Here is a 19,378-nt window from a genome sequence, read left to right on the forward strand (position 1 = left end):
CATTATTAGGTGTCAACGTCAAATACAGTCTTGACAGTACAAACTTGACTGCACTGTGCCCGGAATCAATATTGTCTGGTTACTGACAATGTAATGTTGTAACAACAAATGTAATTTTGCAAAATGTTGACAAATGTTGTGTACAACATAAGGTCATGTTTCACAATCCATATTCATTCAGCACACAGGATCAGTGTTTATTTTATACCCTGATTTCTGCTTCTCTATAAATGGATTATGGAAAGGCTAGCCTTACTTTTAAACAATGGAGAGCCACCATAAGCTTAATCTGATATCACTCATTGGAGCTATTACCGGAATATACAAGTGGACACAATCACATCATCAACAGTTAATCATAACCAGGGTTTGGGGCTAAAATGGAATTCAAAGCATTCAATTCTTATGTTTATTTCTGTAAATCAGGTGCAATTTATACTTTAATGTTTTTAGAGAGTTCAATTTTATGTCAGCAAAAATGCACGATTTTACTCAAAACTTTTGGAAGATAGAGGTCTCTGTATTTGCCATCAATTTTCATTTCCTCACCAGTGTGAATATAATGAAAATGTTCAAATACATCATAAAACAGTTCGAATGGTGTGATTTAGTTTTGAATTAATGAAAAAGAGTCATAGTGTTGCTTAATACATTTTGGCATAAACATTTATGTACACATTTATTTTTTTATCCCTTTTTTATGACTTCCACCCTAAAATGTTAAATTCAACACTGCCAATAATTAGTAATATTTCTTTTTTGCTGTTTAAATGTTATGAGGAGAAATAATAGGACCATTTTATGGCAATTTTTTAATTATGGTAAGACCTTGGTTAAGTTAAATGTTAATAACATCATTGTCTATACGTGCAGATGGAATAAAGCTGATATTCTGATCCTCCTATCTTTTGTTTTGGTTTACATCACAAAATAAATATTAGCTTCGTAAATTTAAGGAGCAAAACCCAACTCAAGTCAACAGATACATAATTTTAGATTGTTTTATCTTTTTCTTTTTTTAAAAAAAATAATTTTAGAAACAACAGATACATGACTTATTGTGTTGCACTCAGGGTTAACCTATGTTATTTGTGGTATTCTTTCACAGACTATTCCGGTACAACCTCCTGTTGTGGCTTCAAGCAGTGCTTGTTCTCCTACAAACAACTCTCATACAGTTCAGCACAGCTCGCCAAACAATGTGCAAGCATCAGAAAATCACGGTAATTTAAAGCAAATTTTGCCTCCATGTTATCAAATTCTTCCATATCTTTACATAAGATAACATGAATAGTTTTAAAAAAAACTTTTTTCTTTTTTGTTGGGGAGAAAGCAATATCTTGTAAAGTTGGAATCTCTCAAGCTCTTCCAATCTCCTGAGAACAAATATCCTTGATACTGGTATGACCTACACTTTTAAATTACCACCACCATTTTATTGGCTTTTTTTCTTTGTTACAGTCAATGAAAGAGCGACTGACACAGTATCTTGTGCAAGTGATATAAATATTACGCAGAGTAATTCACAGGTAGGTAATTAGTTGCTGTATCTCTCTATAATTGAATTGAATGACTAGCATTATGATTAATCTGAGCGTTTTTGTTCTTTTTTTCTCCTTTGTTCTCTGAAAGGACGACAAATATGTCTTTTGTGGGATTTTTTTATTTTTGTTAATTACATCTACATATAATACCTTATTATTGTTTCACATAAAACATATCTTATTAGTTGATAAGATTAATTATGTTGTCGTTTCGAGCGTTGAAAAAAAATATATAGGAGTCCTGCATGTTAAGGGACTTATATGAAGTTAATCCTGACATGATTTCTGAAATACCGTTTTTTCTTGATGTTTTTTTGATCACTATCATTTAGTGAAATCTACCTATGGAGGGTGTCCGACTCTTAACAACTGTGGAAGCGCATTGTAAAATTATTTTTATTATAGCTTGTATTAATAAAGCCCAACTCATCCCCTACCCTGTTTATATTCCATTATTTTGTTCCAAATTTATTAGGTGTTTCAATAGGGTATAGTTCCTTTTTGTAACATTAAATATTTTAACTTAAATTATTGTGTTTTTTCTTTCTTCCAGCTTTCCTCATCATCATCTTTTAGCAATGTACAGACAACTGATCAATCTGCTGCAAATCAGGTTAGTTAATTTGCTCAATTTTGTTTTCTTTTTCTCTGTGATGCAGAAATCAAACTCCCTCACATTGTGTTGTTCTAACTAGTTAGTTTCCTAATGGGACAAGTTCTGAAAAAGGCATGGCATTGTTAAATTCCTGCCAATTGATACCAGTGGCCAAGGAGTTCCCCATCCCTCACCCCTCCTAAGATCTGGCATCTATTTTTTTTTTTATTGTTTTACCCATCATACACAACTCGCATAAATGGTTTCTAATGATCTTTCTTCATTATAAAGTAGATAAGAAAATAGCTCGTGCACATTGTTCAAATTCTAAGCCCTCCTAGTATATTAGTATTTATCCAGGCCACTTTATGCTTCCATTTCACTTATGATTTGCCTCACGTCTTATTTTTGAGATTCTTCCTCTTACAAATTTCTTTTTTTTTTTAAACTTATTTTTGATTATTTAAAAAAATATTTTTTATTGGGTTCTCTCTCTCTTTTTTATTATTATTTTTAAAAATTAATTTTTATTTTTAGTTTGTTCTTGTGTGTGGTTTTTTCCCCCCTTGCAAATTAGTTACCAATTTGGTCTTTTTTAACACACTCCACAGTCCCAAGTTAAATGCAGATTGCGTGAGAAGGTGTGTTAAATTATGTCCCTTATGTATAATATTATGTGTTAGATGTTGTGCACCCCCTTCTCTCTCTCTCTCTCTCTCTCTCTCTCTCTCTCTCTCTCTCTCTCTCTCTCTCTCTCTCTCTCTCTCTCTCTCTCTCTCTCTCTCTCTCTCTCTCTCTCTCCTGCACTTTTTTTTTGTTTTGTTTTGTTTAACAATTTGATTTTTTTAACAGCATAGATGATAATTTGTAGACGTAGAACCTCTCTAATCAAAACAGAATTTTTAAAAACTTATTTTTTTAATTAGGGAGAAAAAAACCCCAAAAAGACAAGGACGAGCACATAAACTCCTATAGATAGTTCGAAGATGACGTCAATCGGGTCTTTGTTATTGTTTTTTGCCATCCGCGTTTATGAGTAATGCTCACTGAACTGTATTAACCTGACTATAAATGTTCATGGATTTACACAGTTTTGTGTGTTGGTCCGTTATACTTCCGGATGGCAATGTTATGAGCTTCTTAGCCAAGCGCATACTATCTATAAGGGAGCATATTATGATTTTCGAGAAAATCTGCTAGGCTGCTGATGACACAATGTTAGCACATCTTCGGAAGGAAAGATTTATTTTTTTTTTCAAATCAAACTGTCAACAAAATTAAAGATTATGGACAGCAACTTCCTTGTTGCAAGCATTATCAACACAAGAGCTACAGTGGATAATTCATTATCCCATATAACTAGGGTCGTTTCATAGATTAATTCATTTTTACCTTCAGCCAATCACTTGTGGAATAATTTGTTAATTGATAACAGAACTCAGATTTTGTCAGACGTAATTCGTAGCGTTTTGTGGACACCCCCTGCATGTATAAATATGATGGATTGTATGACACATGTAGACAAAAGAACTTCTTATTCCTCCAATAAACCCCTATGAACACACAAAGCAGAAAAACCAAACTAAATGAAGTTTGTGTAATGGTTGCAATGGTATCTGTGCTAATGGCAACCGTTTAAAATTTTGTTGTTAAATTGGTTTCTTCTCAATGACCTTAAGAGCATGCAGCCTCTTTATATAGAAGCGATTGTAGTCAAAGCCAGTATTTGGAACACTGCTTAATTTGAATGAATGTCTGACATAATTTTTTTCTATATAATTCCTACTGGTTAATCGGAACATATGCCTGTTGATTTGGAATGATTCCAGAGCTCCAGCAAACATTTTAAGATTTTATTCTTTCCAACTAATCAAAAACATGAATATTCACATCGAAAAGAGCAAGAATGTAGTCATCCCTTGTCTTAAAATGAACAAAAAAAAAAGTTGGTTAATTAATTAACAGTGGTATTGAGTATATCACCACCCATTCCCTTTAATATGGTAATATGTTAAACTTAAGCCATTTGCCAGTCTTGGTGAGCGACAAATGAATAATGAGAGCGTAAGTAATAATGCAATGGTTGATTTGCGGTTTACGAGGTATGCGGCGTTGCTTGAAATTGTATTTGTATACTGTTATGTTTTAGAACAGAGTCAATGTGTTCTCGATTCATTTGACCTCTATTTTCGAGATATTGGTGTAATGACAATCCTGTATGAATGTAAAGTTATAAATTCGGTAAAACATACAATTTTTTAATTTAGTAGGGAATGGAAAATTAAATTTTAGGCAAACAATTTAAAGGATGCACTGTACTAATATACATGAATACAAAGTCATTGTAAAGGTTAGGTGTAGTACTGATGGTTTGTTCGATGGAAGCCACTGCAGGATCGATTAATTGGATTGTCGCTTAATTGGAACGGTTTCTGCCAAACAACCTGGCCCTATTCCGATTATGCAGCTTGCACTGTACAACGGTCATAGAGTGATGTTATTAATCAGTAACATCGATTTTATAAATTCCTGAATTATAAGACAGGGCAGTGATTTTTCGTTTTTAAGCCTTTAACTCAAGTGACGCGGCCTTGCATTCCGGAAGCGGCACTGGACAGTGCCTAGCAGTTTTTCAATATTTACACCCATCCCAGAAAATATACTTTTTTGAGCTAATAGCAATAATTTATGGTACAACCTTTACATTTTCATAAAGGGAAATAAGATATTTATTGAGAGAGCAAACTTAGTAAGAATTTATGAAACCTGCAACAGTCATCTTTCTATTACGAATAATTGAGTGGTGGAATGAGAGGGAGCAAGGCTTTACACCTTATTGCGACACACATTAGCCTAGTTTTCGTCTAACACACGCATATACACACCAAGAGCCCACGTACAGATGCACACATGTAATAAAGGAATTTTCTACAAACACACACACGTGGGTAACATTATTTCTTTGTGTGCTTTGTTTGAGATGTAACAGATGACCAGAGCATGCAAAACAGCGTGGTAGGGGCATGGGGGTGGGGGGGAGGGGGGGGGGGGGGGCTCTTTGTTGGCTTTGTTTATGACTTGAAAGGCCACTAACTTGCCTTCAACAAGTTGAAGGACAAAGCTAAATTATTGACCAATCAGAATCAATTAAATTTTTACTGCATTTCTAAATATAGAAAGGTTAACAACTCCATTCATAAAAGGGGTTGATCTTGTCCTCAATAATGGACTGGCGCGCTTGGCGTCAAAGCCAACTCGTCCTCAATACTGGACCATCGCCCCACTGACTCAGTTATGCTCATCCTCAATATTGGACCTGCGCGCTACTAGACTTAAATTTGGCAAAAAGAAAATGTTCAATTTTGTTAACCATTTTTATCACTCTCTAACTTTGTTCCACTTTGTACCTCTTTATTCCTTAAATCGCAGACTGCTAACCTTTTGGTCCTAATGTAGAAACTGGTTTTAAAGCATATACAAAACTATTATTCAGGAAGTCCATGAAATCTTTTTCTGGTTTCAAAGACTTATCATTCTTTTTTTTAAAAAGCGATAGATGTTTGCACCTGGTTTTTGTTATCTTCTCAGGAAAAGTCGTACATTTATGCCCATTAGTCATCAACCCACATTACATCACCAAATTTAGTAAAATCGACATGAACTTAAAAATCATTTGTCTCTCTTATTTCAAAATGGCAAAAGTGCAACACAGATATTTTTGTGTAATGTCAGAGCTGCCAACCTACTGCAAAAAATGCGGAATTGTACGCATTTTCAGTGATTGTACGCTTGTATACATTTCCCCCAAGATTGTACCCATTTTTAGTGTGCAGAGTCACTTCAGTTTTCTTTAGTTGTTATTCATATTATTACTAGCCTATTGAGAAACCTTGGTGACCAAGTGAATATTCATATATTTTTTGACCAATTATGATCTTCATGCTGGGAGGTAGAATCCTGAAAGGATTGGATTATAGTCTTGGGAACATCATTGTTGCTGCAATTGAGCTTATGTGGTGTGACTTTATGTAATTATACCTTCCTCTTACTTTCACAATGGTTAGTTTCCATCGATTTCAGAATTGTACCCATTTTTATTAAATCTCCCCCATTTTGAGGTCCCATTGTACACATTCTCATCAGATGGGGTTGGCAGCTCTGTAATGTGATTGCATAAAACAAAATAGTCACATGATAATTCAACATGCTTTCATACCCCAGTTTGCAGCAGACTATATAGGAAAACAACTTTTAAAAAAAAAAAAATAGGATAATCTAAATTTGCTGAGACACACAGTGAGAGATCGATCACATTTCCACAGTCGACCAAGCGATTTTTGTCACATTGTTGCTATTGCGAAATAGAAGGAGAGAGAAATGAGGTCTTTTAAGTTCATGTTAATCTTTTGGTAAATTTGGTGATGTAATGTGGCTAATGGACAAAAAGTATGGATTTTCCCTAGAAGATGGTGAAAATCAGATGTAAATATTGATAACAGTTTAAGAATAAGTCTTTGAAATCAGGAAGGACTTTATGGACACCCTGTATGACTGTTTAACTGTGCAGAACACATTATGGATCATAGGTATAAGTTGTTTTTATAAGCAAGGTTTTTATTCACCTAATTGCACGAGCAACTCTACCTTTATATTAATGAAATACCAGATTATCTTGCTTTCTTTATTCAAGGAAAAATAACTCGAAAGAATAAATATTCAATGTTATTCCAGTGTCATTGTCTCTAACTCAAGATAACAACACAATTAGGGTTGAGAAACGTGTGACAAATTCACAATTCACTGTCTACTGTTGATTGGAGAATGTTTTAAAGAAGAGGTCAATAAATAATATTCTTCAAATTTCAAACTTTTTCTGCTACAATATTGTTAACCAATATCTCAGCTTTGATGTATTCTTTATTTCTTGAATTTGTTCTGTGTTTCTATAATTTTGATGCTCTTAGAGCCTCCAATTGACAGATGTACATTACTATTATTGAGGAAATTAGACCACCGTACCAGACCAGAGACATAAATTTGCTTTACAAGTTTGCCTGATTTGCTACTGATTAAAGAGGTTCTACTGTTTTGGGTGCTTTTGTTGTCAGCAATATTCTGATATACTCACCTCATGCCTTTGATGTCCATGCTAGCTGCTTTTGGTCTGATAAAGAGAATATTACACCAGTGTCAGATGTCATGTCATAAATTGATATTAATTGGAATAACAATAACAATTCTTTATTTAAGAAGGATTTCTTATCACGTAAATATTTTTTCATTCAGAGCATAAGAGACAAAATATTGGGAAAAACTTTGGAGAAATTTGGACAGCCAAATGAAATTTCATCCAAATTAACACCAAATTATAAACAAATAGTTGAATATGTTTGACTTTTATCTACCCGAGTTATATTGGGAAGATTGTTGAATTTAATTCTTTATGATCTTTTGAATGGCCATCATCATCTTATTGCATGCTTCTGGCATTCATATTATTGCATTTAAAACTGATTTGGGGAGGTGGGGGGGGGGGGGGGGGGGGGGGGGGGGTTGTTCTGGATTCAATTTCAGTTTGGCTCATAAATATAATGTGCATGGTTAGCTGAGTTTAATGTTTTTTTGTCAGTTACTTTAGGATGCATTATAAACGCCATATTGGATTTTGACTCGCAATTTTCAAAATCAATTGGTTTTTACATTTTTCAATGTAAATTGTAAATATCAGAAAAGAAATGTGTATGAAACAGTGCCAGACAAAGCAGAAAGAAAAATACAAGAATAAAATTATCCAAAAATAGCTTTCCTCAAGTGGGGATCAAACTTTCTGATTGTGTTCAGGTGTGCTACCATTACAACACAGAGGTTTCCTGATAGTTTGGATGATTTAATGTCTTTAGTTTTTTTAAAAAAACTTGAAAAAAGAAAAAATACAGTCTGTGATTAATTCAAACAGCCCAGCCAGACACTAAAACTATGCTGTGTCATTATACAGGCCTGCCTCCCCTTCCTATACTTCTTGATAAGCAATTGTCATAGCCTTGGCTCTTATTTTTTTCTCCCTTTTTGTTTTAAAAAATTAGACTGACTAAACTCAATGGCTTATTTACATACTAACACACAATGACCTTTGCAACATGACAACTTAGCAGGCAACACATCTACAGTGTGTGAGTAGTTGTGTCAATGGAAAGGCAACTTGCATTATTGTTGTCATTGTTATGAGGAACAATATGATAAATGAAGTCACAGAGTGAAAACATTTGTCAGGCCTGGCCTATCTCTCAACACTTTTATCCCATGAATTTCACCTTTCGCTTGTGGATAGAGGACATCAAGATGAACACAGGGATACCAAACACAATGCGATATCTTTATATTGAACCTCTACTACTGCGATTTAAAATTTTAAAAATATATTTGTCTTTTTCTTTTTTCTCTCTCTCTCTCTCTCTCTACTATTGTATTAGGCATATTGATACATTCCTGCCTTTAAAAATGGTTGCTCTTTAAAATGTTATAATCTAAATTTCAATATTTTGGTCATAAATCATGATCTCAGAACTTGTTTCCCTCGTACCCTGTCCCAAATTTTGACATGTGTCGGTAGTTTTCATTGATGAAAATTGGGTGGGGTCCCTGACATCCCATAGTGGGCAGGGAGGCACTTACTGTGTCTTCTATCCCCTTATGTGTTTTCCAACATGCTTTCTGTCTTTGTCTTGGAATGAGATGACTTGGTTTTGTCCATGCCCTGGCCAGAGACCCAAGCTGGGAGGGTTACAGTCAAATCTATAGTTAGAGGTTTGGGAGATGATATTTTTTGTCTTGTAAATCATCTTTGTGTCATAGGATTGATTGTAAACATTTGAGTGTATTCCTTTTCGTGGGGGCCTGTGCTTGTGCCAGGATGGGACTTTAAGGTGATCTCAGACTAAGTACATTGATAGTATGCTCTTGGAATCTACATCTGTTCCCTATTTAAACCACTCCCCTTTGCTTTCATGAGACTTTTAGGTGATCTCAGACTAAGTACATTGATAGTATGCTCTTGGAATCTATATCTGTTCCCTATTTAAACCACTCCCCTTTGCTTTCATGAGACTTTTAGGTGATCTCAGACTAAGTACATTGATAGTATGCTCTTGGAATCTACATCTGTTCCCTATTTAAACCACTCCCTTTTGCTTTCAATTGTAAATATATTTTTTAACTGATCTCATTTTCTTCCTTTTTACTGGCACTGAAATGATCTTAATGTGTCACAAGCGCCGCAAAACCCTTAAAAACAAACAAAAACAACATTGATGAAAAATTCTTTATATTTTCTTTTACTAACTTCATTCAGATTCAATTAACCAATTTTTGACAACAATATAACCGAATTTTTATGATAAACTACTCTGGTCTCTATACCATGCTCTTATGTTAATAGACTAAATTATAATTTTCTTGTGATGGCATTTTGTAAAGCTGGGACAAGAATACTTTTGTGTAATTAAAAACAATGAAAAAGTTAATACTTATTTTTATTCTGACTTTCTCTATCACTAGTTGTGGCCTCTTTCTTTCGTCACATTTTATGTTCTATACATACCGCTTTGGCAAAGATTTGCATATCAATCAAGCGGGTTTTAATAACATTGAATTGAGACAATTATTGTGTTTATCTGAAATTGCTCTTACTGTCTGCACCACATCATTCGTTATTAATGTTTATGGTTCTTATTTTCATTCATTTGATTTGTTTTTTTGTTTTTTTTCCCCCTTTGAAAAAAAAATTAATGACAATTATAGAAATTAATTTTTTATTTTGACATTAAAACATTTAGATAATGTCAACTTTTGCAACATTTTTATATCTAGCCTTTGACGAGCATATTGATATTTGATCTGTTATTTTTATCAGTTGTCAACTAGTAAAATTCGTATCATCTTGGCAGAATGAAATTGGAAGGCATAGAGTAATGTGAGGGACCGGTATTTAATATATTCCCATGATATATCGGTAGCTATAGAGAATTAAATTGTTTTTCTTATTCCAACCTTTTTAGGCTGCCTATTTAAGCAACTTAGATGTGACTGCAGCACAGCAGTATCAACAGCAAGGCAATAACAATTTACAGCCAACAACCACTCCCAGCACTGGCGCACTCACCACTAGTATTTCTGGATGTTTGGTCAATGAGGAATCTTCACATTCCAACAGGGACAGGTAAAGTCTTCTACATGCCTTCTAATATTATCTCTTTTCTGGGCGTGCTTTTTTCCTTTCATTTAAATTTTAGTTTATTAGATAGAGGTTCCACACATTAAAATATGTTATTTACATTTTATTTATTAATAGTGAAACTGAGCTGGGAGTGGAAAAATCAAAGAAGAAGATCAGGAGACGCAAGAAGACGTTAGAGAAGCAGCCCCCCAAAGTGACCATAATATCGTATGACAAGGATTCTGATGAAGTTGAGGTTTTACTGGAGGTAGCCAACAACAATCTCACCTGTAAATTTCCTAGGAACTCTATTCCCAGAGCTGATGAAGTAGAAGAAGATTTGGTAAGAGTTCTTTTTATTTTTATAGTTACGTTTAATTGGCTCTGTTTTGTAGCTTTTGTTTGTTTTTTTTTTTGGTGTTTTTTTTTCTCATTGGTTTTTTATTTTATTTTTTGGGGGGAAGGAGGGGGGAGAGAGAACTTCTATGAGCGGGTGAACTTTTTGCTTGTCACTATGGTGAAGAGAAATGAAAAGTAATTTAATTTTGTTAGCTTTTGGGGTGATGGAGAGGAAATTCATCCTCAAATTTTAGGTATACAAACACTCATTAAAAGCTTTTTTTTTTTTTTTTTTTAGATTTTTGTAATTTTACAGTACATTTTGAGTTTATAACTATCAATGCTTTAGGACTGTTTGGAGGGAGGGGGAGAGGGATCTTTATTTTGTTTGTCTTTTTCTTTGCCTTCAATCTTGCACCACAAAACTGTTATGGCCAAACACTTCTGTCAAGTGAAAGTATTAACTGAGAAGGAATTTCTTTTCAGAACGTACAACATTGCATAATTAGCTCTGGGGTAATGACTTCTGACTTCCAATGGTGATGGAGAGGTCATTCTGTCCCCCTACATTTTCCCTTTCCATGATGCTCTCTATCTTCGTTCACGTTTGAGATTACTCAGTTTTTTCCTGAGTCTGGAAGTGATTTTAAGCTGAGAGGGAGGCAGTCAAATGTATAGTTTCTTTTCAGATAAATGTTTTTTTCCCCCCCGTGTAAATTGTCTCTCTGTAATGTAGTATCGTTTTCACTTTTGAATACAGTGCAGCACTAAAACCTCGAAATCCTGGAAATCTCAAACACACAGGTCTCAAATTTCCCTTTTAATCCTATTTGAACTTTGGACCTGCAACTTTCAACATTTCTTCCATCTTCCTTTTTACTGAAACTGAAATGACTTCTTGAACTTTTAACCTTTTTTTATACAATACAATCAATTGGTTATTGGATGCGTTTTTTAACCAAGATTTCTCAAGCTTTATTAATCTGTTTTCTTTCCTTTTATTCTTTATTAATTGACTACAAAAAAATACATGTACAGCCATTTCCTCTTATCTGAACCGTCAATTTTGTAAAAAGGCAGTGTGCAAGTAGGTTTCAGAATTTTTTTTCATTTGTCATTTACATCCCTGTTTAATACTGGTAAGTGAACTTATCTGTGTGTGTTGTAAACACTGGTGAACGACTAAAGTAAAAAACCAGAGAAACATTTATTCTCGTAGAGAGCATTTGGAGTGGAGCAATTTTTCTCATGATATTATTTTAAATTTCAGTTGCCCGGAGTTAGCAAGGTTCACATAGAGGGGGTGACTGGATTATTGCACCAGGTCATTCAGATTGTTACGCAAGAAGGAGAAAATGCGGTTGGCCAAGTTCTTGCATTGTCACCAAGTTCAAGTCCAACAACCATCAGGAAGTTTAAAGTTGGATTGGAGAATCAGGTAAAACTCCTTTTTAGCATGTCAAGTGCCATATAAATGCTATCTTTTTATTTTTCTCCTTGAATAAAATGTTATGGCTATCACAAATAAGATATGATAGGTTTGAATACTGTTATTTTGCTTTTGGAAAAAGGATTATGTTGTTTGTGACCCATATTTAGTCAAGTTTTGTTAGTGTGTATTGCAAGGAAGAAATTAACTATGTTTACTGGGGCAATATGATCTCTTTGTGTATTTGTGAACTGTCTACCCACTGCAAGCAGCATCATTTGTCATCGTATCTTCTGTCTTTCTGTCCTTTTTGTGTGTGCAGCAGGTAGGCAGATGTGAGCGTTATCAATATGGCGGAAAACAGACTAGATCTGAAATCATCTACTTTGACAGGCCCATTTTTGTCAATTTCCATCTTTTATCTACAAATAAGTGTCATATATCATTTTAAAGCTTGAAATATGAGGATTCAGAATTTGTAAAAATTATGAGCAGGAGACAATTATGTAACTTTTAAAAGTAGGTCAATTAACGGTGACCCTGATTAATATGGAAATGCAAAATGAAAAGAAATGTTAACAATCTGAAGTGAAAAATGACTCAAAATACATGTACACAGGTCCACTTTTTAAAAATAAATAACAAACAGAATATTTTTTGTACTTTGTATTGAAACTAACTTTATTATACAACAAGGGGGATAATTACATGAGACAAATAACGAAAAAATATTTTTTGTAGTATTTTAAACTTTCATTTCAACTTTGAAAAAAAAAATGGGTCCTTGTTTTCAATTGTATTGACAAGACGGGTGATAACAGCCCAGGAATAGACGTCTGGAGGGTCCTCTTTTACAAATCACACACTCTGCTCTGCACATACGCATAAATAAATTGTCCCGCTATTTCTCGGGAGAACTGCATGGTGAAACTCCCTCTCCTCCAGTACCTGGTATAAAAGTAAAAGCAATATATAAAGACATAGTTGATGACAAAAGCACTGCTTTAAGCATATTTGATTTCCACTGCTTTAAACATATTTGATTACTCTCTTGAGATAATAAGGCTTATAATTGCGCATAAGAAAGGTGTTTTTAAGAACAACTACTCACACATATAACTTGTTTGCTACAGCACACAGGTTCAAGTGTGAGGATATGAAATGATTTAGTATATGAATCTAATAAAAAGATATATATAAATAAGTCTAAAATCTGATTACAAATTTTTTTTCTGGAAAATTTTGGCAAGTTGTACTGCACTTTTTCCTTTCAACATGTAATTCAGTACTTAGTTGCTATTAAGGATTTTATCCATATCGGTTAGCAAATTCACAGTTGTGGAGTAATATCTCTCAAGCCTGTGTATCTTGTATTGTAGCTAATCAAAATTTTCATACTGGATAAAATGCTTTTAGATCAGATGGTCAGATTCCAACGCTGCATCCTCCCGGAAAGAAGAGTGAATGTTGTAGTGACACAAAAATTATGAGATAAGAGAGCGAATCAATATATTTAATATTAAATGTTTACAAAATTCAATTGATTAGCAATTTGTGTTCTTAAACAGCTAGAAATGTTCAGATTTGTACTTATATTGAAATATTCAGGATAGGGTACCAAAGTTTACATATGAACTGTATATTCATCAACAATGTCCAAGTTCAGACATTTCAGAATTCCTGGTGCCCATGCAGATGGTGCCCACGCAGGTGACACCAAACTTTATTTTGCTCGAAAAAACTTTTTCAACAATTTCAAGTCAAAAATCAAAGTTTAAAACACAAAACCAGAGCCAGATTAATGTCTCCAATCAATTTTCAAACACTTTCTTTCATAATTAATAATAAAATAGGATATTGAAATTTGGTGCATGGGCAGAAAATCGAAGACACGAAATCTCCCACACCCATTATTCACTCTAAAAACAACTAAAACTGTTAATTTTTTTTGTTTTGTTAATTTTACAAGTTTCTAGACCTAATTTTAGTCACTTGAACAAATTTGTAGTTAAAAATTTCAAAGATTGCCTGATATATAGAATTAAGTTTCCTTTGTCACATCGGAGACACGAAAATAACGCGATTACATAATATGCAGAAAATAACTCATAAAAAAAGATAGAAATAATTTTTAAAATTTTTAAATCATACAAATTGTCGTTAATACATCTAACTTTTGTTAAAAACAAAACATAAAGTTAACTTTAAATGGAAACTGTTGATTCACTTACCTCATTTGATGCATTCTAAAAACGAAAGTAAAACCTTCGTGTCTTCAAAACGCCACTTTTGCTCGGTAAAAAGTCCTTAAAAAGTATAAAGGAGCAAAATTTCGCCACCATTTTGCTACCACAGCTCCAGGAAGAGTTGATCTATCAAAAATAGCAAATATAATCACCAAATCTAAATTAGATTTTGATTTATTGTGTGGCCCATGCAGAAAATGCTTTTCCTGTCAGTATTGTGTTTTCCGCCATATGTATGTACGTCGTGTGTGCTAAAACATCACATTTAATTTCTACATGCTTTCTAAAAAGGTGATGAGTTGACCTCGTTTAAAGCACATGGCAAACTGCATTGAATTTACACTTTCAAGTTGTTTATTTCATATTCTGTTGAACATACGTACATACATACATACATACATACATACATACATACATACATACATACATACATACATACATACATACATACATACATACATACATACATACATACATACAGACGTGCATAGGCATGACACATACACAAGCTTAGGAAAGAGAATGGATCTTATCAATGTTTTTTCTACAAAATTCAACTCTTTTTAAGAAAGTGAAATATTTAACTTTAAATAAATCTCCTTACCCCTTTCAAAAGCTAATGTAGTCTTTATCTTGATAAAAGAAATGTTGATTATTTTCTACTGTTATTATAGATAACAGATGGGAACCAGTCGCAGCATGACGAGGGCCAGAAAAGTGGTCTAGTTGTTACCCAGTCCAATTACTCTGAATTTAAGATCACAGAAGATGATCAAGAGGAGGTAACAACATCTCCAGAAAACAACCCTGAGGCTACAACTGTTACTCCTCACCCAACGTTGAACCAGGACTTAGAGCAGCGATCATGGAAATCCACCACCACCAAACAAAATGTTCCTATCAATATTGATGAGCTTTCCGAGAAACTCAAGTCCATCTACCCTCAAAAGACCACACAGCAACAGCAACCAGCGTCTGCTTCATCTCAGGGACCCACCCCAGCTCCATCGAATACCCCAGCCATTGTACCATCTGTTGGCACAGTGGATGCTATTAAACAAGGAGATACAACACCAGCTGTCCAGCAACAACAAGCTTTACCCAATCAAGGTCAGACAAACAGTGGTGTGGTTGTAAATCAACCTCAGGCAAAAGTCTCAGGCCCTGCAGCCTCTGGACCGTCTCAATCTTCCATACAACAGCAGCCAAACAATCACCCACCAAGCCAGGCAACTGAACATGCTGCTCCTCACCCAACACAACAGCATATAGTCCAGCCCAATGTCCAAGGCAATGTCCCTAGTGGCCAAGGGGAAAATCTTTCACCTAGAATAGGTGGTGCTGGTCAGTCTCAACAAGTGCAACAATCTTCATCTCAGCAAAAATCCTTGCCCCAAGGAGTCACTGGTACCAAGCCTCAGCAACATCAACATGTGAATGCAATGCCATCTCAGCAACACCAAAGCCAGGCTCAACAGCAGTCTGTTCCAAATGATGTGGTTGGCAGTGCAATGGCAGATAATTCTAGTGTGGAAGCAACCAAACAGCAGCAGCAACAGTCTGGGATGCCAGTACAACCTGTCACCAGCATGCATCAGCCAGCAGACACCATGAAGCAAGGATCAACCATGCCAATGGGAATTAATTCACAAGGAGGATATGGCATGAATTACGGCATGCATTTCAATCAAATGCAACAATTTGCCTCCTTTATGCAACACATGATGCACATGCCGGCTTATGGCTACCATCCAAACTACTATGGCCATGCCAACCCGACTGCCGTTATGCAAAATATGATGCAGATGTATCATATATTTCATCAACAGCATGCTGGAGGCCAGCCCCCTTCCATGGGTTTCCACTATCCTCAGATGCCTCAATGGGGTTACCCTTCAGCTGGTGTTACTCTCCCATCTCAACAGTCTTCCTCCACATCAGGCCCTCACCACGACAATGCATCCACTTCCACTGCAACATCTCCACCCAGATCACCCACTTCCCAACGAAGAAACATTACCCATGATGCCATGGTAGGCCAGTCCCCTCACACATCCTTGGAAAATATTAATTTGGCTGGTCGTGGCAGCTCTGGAAATGCTGTGCCAAAAGCTGACATTAACTACCTGGAACAAGCCTTAGTTAAGACAATGGGAAGACAAAATACTTCTCACTCCCATCACCATCATTCCCATGGAGGTAACAACCACCATGGTAATCATGAGCATCCTCATCACATTGACGCGACCACTCCTCATAAATCTAGTGATACAATTTCTTCCACTGATCATCATCATCAACAGCAGGTTGATAGTAATAAAAAAGACAAGGCAAGTCCGGAAACAATAGCAAACACCACCATCACCCCTCCTCCAGAAGCAAGTTTGGGGAATTCCCATCTACCAACTTCAGGCCAGTCAGATGTCACAGAGACTAAATCTGAACCAGATATGTCTAATCCAAAGGTGAAGGTAGCTTCTCGCTTCAAAGTGGAGACTGTTAAAGAGGACCCTCTTCTAATTCAAAATTCTGTGAACAAGCAAGGGGAAGATGTTGATGTTAGAATTAAAAATGAAGTTGGACCACAGGATGTTGACGGAGAGGAAGGCAAGTTTAAAATACATAAGAAAGGGCGTTTTCAAGTGACCAAAGTGAGTAAGGAGGAAGAGTCTTCAATAAAATATGAAGAGACCAGTTCTGAAATTTCCTCTGATCAAAGTGCTGCAGCAACATCACCTGTTAAGAGTCAAGAGTCATGTTCTGATCCAGTAGATGCTGTCTCGACACATCTGGTAAGTTTATTTTTATTCCATAAAAAATATTATTTAAATTGAGAACAGGCCCTTGCAATGCAAAGAGTTATTTTTACTCTTCCCAATAGCTATCTAAGTCAGATGTATTTAAGAATTTTAGTTACACATTTTGAAGAGGGTGTAACAAGTAAAATTTCTACTACTGAGCTAACATTGACGGATGGTATTACATTTTGAGGCTAGACTAGACGAAAAATTACAATCAGTAAGATGAGCTAGCTACAGTCATATATCAATCTTTTGGACACATGTTCTTAGAATCTTCAAGGGCACCTTAAAAATTCTGTCCCTGACTTTTGCATTATAGAAATATTCAAAAGTGTTGTGGCAAGAATTTGTTTCATATTATAATAAAAAGTTGAAATCTTATTTGTCATTATAATGTAATTAGTTTTGATTCTTTTCATGTGAAGTACTTTACTGAGCTATTTTAGGCCATAAAGCTAATAATTGCTTCTTTTTTTTTCCTAATTTGTGCAACTTAGTTGGGGTTTTTTGGACAAAAGTTATAACCAGATGATCATGAACTGTTTACCATATTCCTTTCCCTTTGGTTTTTTTCTTTGCAGCACACCAAAGTAGTAGAAGAGTCACATGAGGATAATGTGAAAACTGGGCTTGCATCTTTGGGAATGGATATCGGATATCAAGAATTGATCAACCGGTAAATTATCTTGTCTTGTTGAATATCAGGAAAATAACTTAAAATGATCTTCCAATAATTTGAGCATTTATTTTTGTATAAATCGCCTTCATTAATCCATACCTGCCAACCCTTCTGCTTTTGGCGGAATCATTCCTATTTTCACTCTTCCTTTTTGTACTACTCCACCATTGTCTCTAAAATTCAGATTTTCAAAAATGATGATAATGGTAAGAATAATAATAAAAAAAAAAAGAGGAGAGGGGGGGGGGGGGGGGGGTTGTTGAAAGAGATGAAATTCCTATTTTTTGTCTCAAATACCTATTTTCAGATTTTTTTCGGATTCCACTTTTGGAATGTGAAGGGTTGGCAGGTCTTTTAATCTACAAAAATGTAAATCCTCTGCCATATTGTTTCAGTCATACAGGACTATTTGTGTGATCCCTACTGATTTTTCTTTTTGAGGGCCCGTGACAATGTAAAGGGTATTTTTAAAGAAATTCATGAGTGCCAGCTCTTTGGATTAGTTGATGATCCTGGTTGACCGTAAATATGTTTTATTTTATATTTTAAAAAAGATCTTTTTTATGAAACTCGATAATGACGAAAGAAGACGAGCATTGGTGTAATCGTGTACTTCTTGAATTATACTAATTATATCCCTGAAATAAACGATGGGTTTTTTACTATTTAAAAGAAAATCTGCTGATAATATTTGAGCCCTGTTTTTCACTAAAATCTTGCATAATGTAGGAAGATCTGCATGGAGGCATAAAATATACTTTTGATATTTTCATATATTATTCATACTTTCACTGTTTGTTACATAGATTTTGTTTGATAAAAATAAAATTATGTACAGTGCAAGCTCGATATAACGACATAGTCGGGACCGGGAAAACGTGTCGTTACAGAGAGGTTTCCTATGTGTCTATATCAGGAGGTGTTTTGGGTCTTGGCGTAGGAGTAGACATCTTTCGTAGTCGTAGAGTATCGTCGTCGTTCAATGATGATTCAATGAATGGAGAGTGGACAAAGGATTTATAAACAGTCCAGTGTTGACCTGTCACAGGCATTCATTAGGTGAAAGGCGAGCCTTCTGATTGGCTGCGGTGTTGTACAAATGTGACTATTGATTGGCTGAAAAAGAAGCGTTTTCATTGGCTACAATAAGAACTAGCTCTGGGCTTATTACGAGTAGACAACATACATAGAATGGAAGATACCACTTGTAATAGTTACGAACAATTTCATGGTAGACAAACACCTTCAAGGTTTGTCGGACCAGAAATGTCGTTATACAGGGGTTTTGCTGAAATGTACGTCGCTATAGAGGGGTTTTTATTACTAATGATATATAGTAAAATAAAATGGGACCTGAGTACCATGTCGTTATACAGGGAATGTCGCTATAACGGATGTCGTCTCATCGGGGTTGCACTGTATATCAACATCTTTGATTGGAAGGCATTCAGACCGTTAGATGCATTAAAGATACACATTGCTGGTTATTTCCATGAATAAAAAGCAAGCTTCTGTAACGGTTTAGGTTCAAAA

The 19,378-nt window shown here is 35.1% G+C and overlaps 1 protein-coding gene across 4 annotated transcripts in view; it reads left to right on the forward strand.

Annotated features, from left to right (window-relative positions):
* Nucleotides 1–19,378, forward strand: part of LOC144974678 (uncharacterized) — a 35,898-nt gene that overhangs the window by 12,717 nt on the left and 3,803 nt on the right. For 2 of the 4 annotated variants that reach the window (XM_078917785.1, XM_078917782.1), the window contains exons 9-17: nucleotides 1,109–1,223; nucleotides 1,462–1,529; nucleotides 2,098–2,157; nucleotides 2,751–2,780; nucleotides 10,194–10,354; nucleotides 10,487–10,694; nucleotides 11,961–12,128; nucleotides 15,040–17,157; nucleotides 17,748–17,842. In XM_078917785.1, coding sequence (XP_078773911.1) covers nucleotides 1,109–1,223; nucleotides 1,462–1,529; nucleotides 2,098–2,157; nucleotides 2,751–2,780; nucleotides 10,194–10,354; nucleotides 10,487–10,694; nucleotides 11,961–12,128; nucleotides 15,040–17,157; nucleotides 17,748–17,842 — 3,023 coding nt within the window. The remainder of the gene's footprint in view (nucleotides 1–1,108; nucleotides 1,224–1,461; nucleotides 1,530–2,097; nucleotides 2,158–2,750; nucleotides 2,781–10,193; nucleotides 10,355–10,486; nucleotides 10,695–11,960; nucleotides 12,129–15,039; nucleotides 17,158–17,747; nucleotides 17,843–19,378) is intronic. The other 2 variants (XM_078917784.1, XM_078917786.1) reach the window with 1 other exon arrangement.

Source organism: Berghia stephanieae, chromosome 6 (genome assembly GCF_034508935.2).
Source record: "Berghia stephanieae isolate SIO BIC M18660-M18661 chromosome 6, UCSD_Bste_1.3, whole genome shotgun sequence".
NCBI lineage: Eukaryota > Metazoa > Mollusca > Gastropoda > Nudibranchia > Aeolidiidae > Berghia > Berghia stephanieae.